Here is a 10,755-nt window from a genome sequence, read left to right on the forward strand (position 1 = left end):
CCAGGATATTCCAAACTGTCTTCATTTCCAAAATGTCTCAACACATTTGGCATTTCCCATGATTCAGATTTCTTACTGTAATCCTCAAATCTGCAGAATGTACAGTACCAAGAGATTGTGCCTGAATTAACGAAGCCCTATAACATTTGTGATCATGTTAAAATAGCTGTGATTATGGTGCAATATAATGACAAATGTTTTTGTGTTTTAGAATGACAATGTATTGATTCAAGCCAAGAGAGAAGCTGTTATGAAACATAATCGGGCAGTAACTTCCAGTCTAAACATTACACTGGAATGTAAAGTAGGCTATTTTATACGATTACTCTTTTATGAGACGGTTTCTGTTCCTCTTCATGTAAACAACTGACAAAGTCTTCCCAGAGTGTCTGTTCATTTAATTTCCACCAGTTCACGTGAATAAACACGAAGGTCAGACGATGTATTCATCACAGCTGTGATTGCAGAATAAAGGATATATTGGGAGGTATGCAGCAAATGTCAGGGTGAACAAAACAATGCACAAGCAGCTTCATGCAGTGCTCGAGTATTAGTAGGAGGAAGTTGTCCATAAATAACCAAAAAGCAGCTGACGGAGGCAAATCCTCCACTTTTGAAAACAAAGCTCTGAAAACATGATCATGTGTATATTTGTGGGTCGTTTTCTTTTCAGGTGTAATAATTATTTATTGTAGAAGAATACATCACAATACCCCTACATATCAACACTTTATATTCATTTTCTAATCACGAGTATGATCAGTTGTATGACCTGAGCCTTCTCTTCCTCTTTGCAGGGGAATCTCACTGTTTTTTTAAGTCTGGCAAACAAAGTATGAAGGACTTTTTTCTAACGTACGGTAAATAATGATATTTACAGAAGTTCAGTGGCCACGCAATGAATGTACGTCCAATACTCGATCTCCTTTTAGCTCAGTACCAACTCCTGCAGGAATGATGATCATAGAAGCTGAGCTGCTCGGGACAGAGCTGAAAGGAATTGCAGAATTGGATTCATCACTACGAGCAAAGCCTTTCATCGTTTGACCCAGTGCTGTGCTTGAAATATAGATTAGTGCAGCTCAGTTACTGGTTTTCTGATTTAAACTGAGTTCGTAATGTTTTGATGAGTGAGACAATGGAAAGAACAACATGCTGATCACTGCTGACTGCAGTCAAAAAACACACAGTCAGGCATTCAGTAAAGGTTCCTCTCTAAACAGATACCTGAAAGCTGACATTGCAGTTGTTGGAGAGAACCAGTGCAATAGAATAAGCGTGGGTGAAAACTGAGTCAAACATAACACCACAGCAAAACATGTCGGAATCAAATCGGGAGTTACTCCTTACTATTGTGACATACGGTAAGATGCTCCAATTACTGCAGAACGGACACACAGAAATGAAAGAAAAAGCGTTTGTAATCCAATATTACTGGAATCAGCAAGCTGTCTTGCCAGGAACACTCATGAAGTCACTTCCCTTTTCACGAGCGGCGCATAGAAAAAGTTCCTGCTTTGCTTTCAAACTATAGCAAATGACCCTCATAAGGACCTTTCTGGTTCTCGTGGACTGACACAGAACAGAACAGAAACGACTGCAATCATTAGTTTAGTGTTTGAACTATCAGATCGGAAACAGAGAGTTTGATGGCGTCGCTGAAACCACTTTCAGGAGTTTCATGAAAAGCACAAACAAAACTAAGGTGGATTACCGACTGTGCCGTAGAGTTTCTCCTGTAGGGGTAAATGATGTACTCGCTTAAAAACAATAACTTTAAAAGCATTGGTACATGGAATATTTTTAATGAAAATGACTTGCATTTACAGCACATATTGAAATCAACACATTTTGCAGCATATACAAAATCTAACCACACATGTTTGTTTAACATGTAAAAAGTGCTTCATGTCTTTGTTAGTCACAGCCATTTGTGACCATATATCATACTGTTTGGAGCTGCAGCACCCTCTCTGTCTCAACCGTGTCCTTGAGTGTGGGGCAGTGTCCCGGGCAGGCCGTGACCAACACCCTGCATCCTCCTTTTTCCCTTAGAAACTTCCTCAAGGACTCATCGAAAAATTGGTTCCCTTCTCTATACCCATCCAACAGCAGCAGAGCCTCCCCGGACCTGGTTAACGCCGTCCTCAGCTCATCCTCCGTGGATATCTTTTCCGTGAGAGAGAGTTGAATTGTTATTTCCTGCAACAGGTCACCCTTCACTTTGCCGCCGTCGACATAGAAGAGAAGTGGAAGGGTGCTGAGATCGAGGAGGTTCGAGAGGGCATGTGTGGACCCCTCAGTCCAACAAGAGACCAGGATGTGGGCTACGGTTGTCTTCCCGCTTCCTGGGGGTCCCTCAAGGAAAAGTGTCTCTCCTGCTTCTGGGAGTAAAGCTTGAAGATTCACAGGCTGGCCCTCACTGAAAAAACAAGCAGGATTAAGATTATAAACGACACAAACCCAAACAAATAGTAAAGCAGCTGAGTTAACTGGAGTTCTCCACATATAAAGTTTCAGTTCTTAAGGCCCTGTCACATTTACAACGATGACATTTTACAAAATCCATTAATTTCAATAGAATTGCTGTCATCTGTGGATTTGCTCACACTGGTGAAGTAAATCCAAATTTTTCACATTGACCTTTGGTAAACTCTGTTGACCAATATCGAGCCATCTTGGCAGTCCATTACGGAGGAAGATATATCGTAAATATGTGTGTTGCACTATCGATTTTATTCAAGCCGTCTCTGTTGGAGTATAAACTGCTCCAGGAAAGAGGAATGGTTTGCAGGCTGATACAAGATACGAGATATAAAAGCACAAATATGTTGGTACTGATGCCTCCCTGTGATCAACAAAGGTAAACGAGACCATTAGCGAGAACATTGGCTATTCCTATATTTTTATTCAAACTGCTTTTCATCGGTGCCACCGGGTCAGAAATCAACCAAAATCAACCGCCAAAATCAACCGCCAAAATCAACACAAATGACAGCTAACGAACAGATAAGCATGATAACTAACAGTTAGCCAGCTAGCTAGCCCATTGATCGAAGAGAATAGGGGGTAGATCAAACTTTTGGTTTTGGATTTTTACTGGAAATGCGATCATAGAAGTCGTGCAACCTTATTAAGTGGAAATTGTTGTGTTTATGACTCACTTGTTTCGCAGCCTGTGAGGCAGTTCCTCCACATCAAAAGCATCCCAGTGATGTCTCACCTCTGGGCTGAAGGAGAAGTCACAATAGTGGGCTCTCAGAAACACCCCCAGATTTTCCTCCGTAGCAACTGCAGACAATAAAAAACAGACCTGATCGTGATGACGTCCGCATCATTTCATGAAATGGAAGAAATAGTGTAGAGATGTTTCCTTTGCATGCTATTATATACGCTGATATTTTTACAGTAAATTGTTTTACAGTAAATGTTTACATGAATGTAGTTCAGTAGGATAATCACAGACAACTGGAAGAAGTTGTCTTCATGAATTTGTCTTCTTAACTTGACCCTGAACTTTGCTGCTTGTTATGTGGTTATGAACTGAATATTGTATATAAAGATATTGTGACTGTAAAAAATAATTTCATACATCAACTGAAAAAAAACAACAATGTAAACTACAGTTGTTGGAGTCACTTACCTTCATTAAACACTCTTATCTCTTCCTCATTGTCTTCATCTTTTTCAATGCCTGATGGAAAGAAACAAGCTTTTGTCAGAACAATAACACAGAGGAGAGTGACATTGACAGAAGTAATCAGTCAATGTTAATAATTCGTCAGTAATTCAACCGTGGCTACAGTGACTCTACGAGGCCACTCACATACATCCCAATGCAAAATTAAAAGTTTACATTGTAATGTACAACTTCACAGAAAAGGGAATCTTTGCTCATCTGTATTTCAGAGACTACGTGTTGAATCCATGTAACAAACACACACCGTCAATACTTATTGTAATTTATTCAATAGTTATATTAAATTAAAGTCAAGCCACCTTCACTGGGCATTTTGCGTGTACAACTTGAATTATAGGTCTTATTTTATTGCTGTGGATGTTATTTTAACTTGTAAGAAGACATGCAGTGAATTGAGTTTGAGCTCTTCTTGTGAAAGCACAGTTCATGATTGCTTGCTGGCTTGTTAAGGTGTCCACACTGGTCACAAGCAGCACAGCATTTATGGGGCATTAGAAAGCTTTTAGACTTTAAAAGCCCTTCTAAAAACGTATCCCTGGCGATAAGTTTTACGTTACTTTGCAGTAAATTTTGTGTCCCCTTTCATCCATGAAAGAAGGTCCAGCTGTATTATTTAAGGTATTCAAATATGTATTGGCTACAGCCGTCGGTTGTGACCACAGCGTGAGTTGCAGCCAGTGTTGAGATAACTCGGCTAGTTAACTTATTTATTCCGTGGCTGTGACTGCTGCTGACAACATGGCTGCTACTTTGGTTGTTCTGATTACAAGCCTGTAACACATTCTTTATTGTGTGTTGCATTCATTACATGAATGGTTGTGTGTGTGTGTGTGTGTGTGTGTGTGTGTATGTGTGTGTGTGTGTGTGTGTGTGTGTGTGTGTGTGTGTGTGTGTGAAGTGAATTGTTCAGCACTGTTTAGACTCACAGACAACAGCAGAAGCAGACCTGCCTCGCCCATCGACCAAAAGGTTCCTGGTACTGTTAGCGTTGGAGCCTGTAGAAAAAAAAGAAGTAAAAAAACAGTGAGTGTGTTGGTACTGCATGTGTGTGCTGTATGTATTGAAGTATGAAGAGATGGACGGGTGGAAGTTTGTTTGGCACTGTATACAAATAGTTGTATTCATGCAGCTTGGTACAATTATGTTGACATAAGTCAGGACAGTCTTTGTTTCAAAGGCATCAACTTAGCTTTCTAAATGTTTGAGCAGTGATACATATTTGTGTGGTATTATAATGTTTTGAATTTGAATTTGTTTTATGCGTACCTTTTTATTTATGCTATTGCATGTTTCTCACTTTCATACAGTATTTTCTCTTGTAAACCTTCAATTTATTATGTATTTTATATGCTCTTGTACGTACATTTATTGTTTTACCTACACACTTGTAACTCAGACTTTAATGGTGTCCATGACCTATTTTGAAATTGTGACCTGATAGCGTCTTAATAATACCATCTGTGTGGTTCCGGACCTGTAGCTAAAGTAACACTTATCATGTTCACACGTTCATATATGGAGAAATGTCTAATACGTCGACTATTGAAATGATGTAGGTGTTTGTTTTGGGGGATTGTAAAAATAACAAATGGGCTGTACTGAAAAACTACCCACACATTAACAAATATAATCAAATTCCCCTGTCACACCAACGATCACGACCTGGGTGTTTCCAAAGTGACATGTGGTCCAAAAAGCTGAGTCATGCTGACATGAAAACATGCAAGGTGAGTCACATGCTGGTAAAAAAATGTCCTCATAGCCAAATGGCGAACAGTAAGGTGATCAATCTAACATCTAAAATGTATATTCAAATACTTCCTCATTTCAGTGGCAAAAATAACTTGACTCAACATGTAGGCACCGTCTGCATGGGAGCCTGCGTTGTCTTTTCAGTTGAAATGAAACAGTAAACACAGCGAGGCTGCAAAGGCTTTGACACAGGAAGGAAACAGGAAGGACACACTTTGTAAGCTGACGGTCGTATTGTTGCCATTTGTCACTTTGTCCCTTTAATATTTCACCATAGCTGTACGTTGAGTTGTGATGCATTGTCATGCCTGGTGTGCATTGTCTCATATGCCAGCGTCAAACACACATTTCCATTTGATGTTTATTGGAGCTCAGAGTATTATAATTTGGATATTTTGTCTCCAATCTACACCTGCCTTCTATGTATTGTGTGTGATGTGGTTGTTGTAAACCCTGTAATGTGCTGTACACATAAAGAATTGAGTGACTGGTTACCTTTTCGTCGTCTGTATATGAGCACTGCAATGATGATCACAACCAGTAGCACTCCTATGCTCAACACAACGATGAGAGCATCGTTTTTTACTTGAAGAACAGGAATTTCATCTGTGAAAAGAGAGAAGAAGGATTGGTGTGAACATTGGCAGCAAAACTTTAACAATGACAGGGCCAGGTCAAGTGTTGGCATTTAGTGAGTTATACCCGTGCTTTTAATATGTTTGACCAATATGGAAATAACCGAACTCAAATACGAAGCCATTGCAAACTTCCTCTTCCTGGTTAGGGACGAAAAGAAAGGCAACACTTTAAACTGACTCGCGCTTGTGTACTTGTTTTTTTGATGAGCTCTGCTCCTTTTTTCTTTTTGCTGTTTAATTTACAGGCTGTTTTCCTTTATTTAGCATTAAAATAAGCTGATACTTTCAAAAGTACTTTATCTAAAAGAGCAAATCATCCTTTGCACGCATACGGTGTAAGCAGAAACATGAGCAGCCTACACAAACGCACACAGAGAAGCCACACATTCCCACACATGACAGCATCTCATGTAATAGAACTCCTACACGCTGCTGAATCAAAGCTCAAACCCAAACACCTCCTCCAGCTTCACTGAAAACCAGTGTTGTTACTCTGGAAACCTGTGAGCGAGAGCTGCAGGGCTCGTATATCTCCTCTTTGTTATAGCATAGTAATCACATTTGGTGTGGGTTGGCAGCAGATACATTCCTATCAAAAACGAAAATGTGAACATAACAGGAAACAGCAGTAGAGTGATAAGTGTGCAAATTGTTATATATTTCCTGTGGTGGAAGAGGTACTCAGCTCTCAGTAAACGTAGCAGTACCACAGTGTAGCAATACTGCGTTACAAGTAAAGGTACTGCAGAGATGGAAGAAAGTGCACTGGCCTTGCTTGACCTGGAGATGTTGCAATGAAATGGTCAACACATAAAAAAAAAACCCTTTGTGCTTGAATATTCTCTCTGGGGAAATATTTGAAGTTCCTGTCGTGGAAGAAAGTCTTAAAGGGAATAAAAATGTATACCTGGAATGTGAAATGTTGCAGAGTTGCCATCTTGTGTAAAGAAACACGTGTAGTTGTTTTTTTCTGATGATCTGACGCGTATCTGACTGGTGACTGTGAAGAGCTGGTCTGCAGTTGACACAGCAGTGGTATCGGGATTGAGTGTTTGCAGGTGGCCGTCCTGCCAAGTGACAGAGGACTCGGGGTACCCCCGAGACTGGCAGGTTAGCAGCATCTCATCCTCCTCTGCAGCCTTCTGAATGTGTTTAGTCACTGCGCTATAAGGTGCTATAGGGGAGAAACATGTAATTAATACAAAATAATAATACTATGATAAAATCTTAAGATTATGTTACAAGTGATCTATGTTACAAGTGATAAGGGGAAGATCTTGAGGGAAGTTCAAATCAGCCAAAAGCATTCTTTACCAAATTGAGTAATAATGGTCTTAGTTTCATTTTTATTCTGAGGTATGGTGTGACTGCCCAGAAATGACCACACGCTGTGGCCAATGAGTAAGAGCATTACCAGAACAAAGTCTTTGTCTAAAGACCTAAAAAGTTACACTGTTGGGCTTTCACAGACTCGGTACTCACCTACAACGGACAAAGTTATTGTTTTATAATCAGCTCCTCTTGCTGTCTGTACCGAACACTGGTAGGTCCCAGAGTCATTGATCCTGAGCCTCGAGATCTGTTAGGTGACAGAAGAAGAACATTGAGTCCTTAGATGTCCTTGTGGCCATACTACATGTTATGCCCTCATAAACTAGAGGTTTAACTAAAACACAATCTGTTAAATTAAGGAGATAACCTCACTGCAAGTACTGACCTGTAACCTGGCCCAGCCTTGCTGTAGCTCCTCAGTGAGAAGCCTCACTCTACCCCGATAGTCCTGGGACGCCAAGTGCTCCTCCCAGTTATCCATACGGTAGACTTCCCGAACCGAGGTGAGGCTTGTCCAGTGCCAGTTCACTTTCAGGTAAGCACGAGGATTTGAGAATTTAGGCTGAAACATGCAGCCCATCACGACATCTCCTCCAAACTTTGACTCGTACATGGTTTTCTCTGCCACAACAGTGAACAACACTGCAGGAAAATAAAGCAAATTAATGTCAGGATTAATGTAAATTTGCTAAACAGCCCTGAACCAATAATCAACATTAAATAAAACTCACTAGATGCAATTTGTGTCCTTATTTATTCATTAATGTCTCCACTGCTTTTTACTACGCACCTGAGAGAGATGGCTGAAACATGACTTGCAAAACTAGAATTAGGGCCCAGTCCATTGAGACCTATAAGGAAGAAACAAAAGTGGAGATGTACTGATGTTAAAATCTTTTGTTCATGTCACTCAGAAACATGAGTCATTTTACTGGAGAAGGCCAGATGTGAATTCCAAAGCCACAACTAGTTTGAACTCGTTCACTTCTTTAAAGCTTGACAAACAACAGACACAGCAAAACATACATCACATGTTGATCAGAAATACATGTTAATCCGAATATCAGCATGACTCAGCTAATTACTTCCTTATTCTTGATAAAGAATAGCATCAAGGATGCTGTTGGCTGACTCTGGAACTGTGTCAACACTCACTCACTCACACACACACACGCACACACACACACACAGCTGTTTTTCACTTTGTCAAGAAAATGTATCTGGCAATGTTAACAAATCCTGTTTCAGTGTCAAGTCTGTTTCAGTGCCAGGTCAGGTCAAGTCAAGTCAAATGACAACTGTAGTTCTGAAGAACAGTTGTGCCTGAATTTGGGTGAGCTGCCAATGATGATTAAACTATGCCAGCTGTTTGGTTCACTATCTGCATAATTTATTAGGTTACGCACTTAGTACACTTGTTACAAAAAGCCTGTGGTGAACATATTTACTAGAATTAATATAAATGTATTGGCCTCCAGGCTACAGAGCTATTTCAAACACAACACAAATGTGTATTTATGAAAACAAACAGATAGATGCTAATTATAAAAAGAATTACTCGATAGATAATTAAGTCATTATAGAAAATGAAAACAATAGTAATAATAATAATAATAACAATAATACGAATGATAACAATAATAACAACAATAACAATGATAATAATTATAATAAAAACAATAACATTGATCATAATGCTAATAACAACAAAAATGAACATAATAATAATCATAGTCGTAGTAGTAATAGTAGTAGTAGTGGTATCATTATTATAATTATTATTTAGGTTGAAAAGTTGTTTATCAGTCAATGATATATTCTTACCTGCAGCTCTTTTTTCATCCGGTGCTTCCTTCTTCCTTCAACTCTGATTGATCTGCCGCGGTTAGTGCTGTGACTTTTAAGAGTCCTCGTCCACGTGGGAAATGCCGACACGCCCACAAAAATAACAGCGACCCAAATATCTAGAATTCAATTATCCGGACCGACATAAACCGCTGCTAAATGAGTTTACGTTGTGGGCTCAAGCTTCTTGTTGACAATAACACTTGGTATCACCTGGTCCCCATATTGTGAATAACGCGGAAAGAAAGCACACCGTAAACACCATTGCATTTCCCAAAATCAAAAACAAGTAGCTGTAAGATTAACCAATGTTATTAGTTACTAGTTCAAGGAAAGTGCGTTGACATACACGGAAATAGACCACTGCAGTTACTGGAAGGGAAAGGAGCAGCCGACATCTTATCTGTCTTATCCTGAAATAAAGTCATGAAACAGCTCTAATGCTTACGGTAATCGCAGCCGTTATTGGCAGAGGTGTGTGTTTTTGTTGCGCCTCAACGCAAGAACAGCAACTTTATGTTTTCGACGTTTATAAATGAAATGAAGCAGAATTCGTCAGTCAGACAGGATGTATCTGGAACCGGTGGTTCTGTGGTTTTCCCTCTTTGTTTCTGTCTCTGTGTGATTTTTTTTTTGTATTCGTCTCTGTGTCATCATTTCCTCTCACGGTTCTCTATGACGTCTCGTGTACAGTACAGTAAAGCAATAGTTAATTCCGCGGAACAGTTGCCAGTTCAGTGTCAGGTATTGTTGTCAGTGATGTGAGGCTGAGCATTTATTGCAACTGTTAAAACTTTGGTAAAATATGTGGTAGTATTTAGATACTGTAGTAAACTGTTGCCTGTCCAGGTAATGTCAACATGCTGTTACAAGTGAAAGTTCAGCATTTAAAAACGGACTTCAAATTACAATGCAATATCTCAAAAATGTACTTGAAGTATCACAAAGAAAAAGTACTTATTATGCAGCAGAACGCCACCTATCAGAATTACATTATTAAATATTATATTACTGGATTACCATTATGTTGTAGGCCTATTTGGTTGAGGTGGAGAAAATTGCAATTGCTTTATAGACTGTTTAGACTGTTTAATCTGTACAGATGCACCATATTTTATAAACTCACCATGTGTTCTGTATAGTATAAAGTTCTAATTTGCCCCTGAAATGTAACGTAGAAGAAGTATAAAGTGGAGATACACAAGTAAAATACAAGTTCCACAAAATTGGACACAGAACTTGAGTAAATATACTTAGTTTCTTTCCACCACTGATGATATCACACGACTAATTTTCAGCCAGTGTTGATTTGCAGATGCTTCCGACAACAAAGTGATACATGTTCACACAAGGCAAGATGCGTCATTTGGGAAAGCTGATTTGAATGGAGGTGTTTTTTTTTTGCCATACACCACTAAGATACCAGCCAGGTGGAATTCCCATATGAGGCGACATGCATCCAAAACCGTCGCCTGCTATGTCTGGCAG

The 10,755-nt window shown here is 39.4% G+C and overlaps 1 protein-coding gene across 1 annotated transcript; it reads right to left on the reverse strand.

Annotated features, from left to right (window-relative positions):
• Nucleotides 1–1,944: 1,944 nt before the first annotated feature.
• On the reverse strand, nt 1,945–9,348 carry LOC306792333 (uncharacterized protein; the record flags this gene model as incomplete). Its single annotated transcript, XM_079289405.1, has 10 exons — nt 9,247–9,348; nt 8,213–8,273; nt 7,808–8,064; nt 7,573–7,669; nt 6,998–7,264; nt 5,948–6,058; nt 4,627–4,695; nt 3,644–3,694; nt 3,165–3,291; nt 1,945–2,422 (listed from the first exon to the last, which is right to left on the reverse strand). Exons 1-10 carry the CDS (start codon nt 9,262–9,264, stop codon nt 1,945–1,947), a joined length of 1,536 nt encoding a protein of 511 aa, XP_079145531.1. The 5' UTR covers nt 9,265–9,348.
• Nucleotides 9,349–10,755: the final 1,407 nt, after the last annotated feature.

This window comes from Melanostigma gelatinosum (genome assembly GCF_949748355.1).
Source record: "Melanostigma gelatinosum genome assembly, chromosome: 18".
Taxonomy (NCBI): domain Eukaryota; kingdom Metazoa; phylum Chordata; class Actinopteri; order Perciformes; family Zoarcidae; genus Melanostigma; species Melanostigma gelatinosum.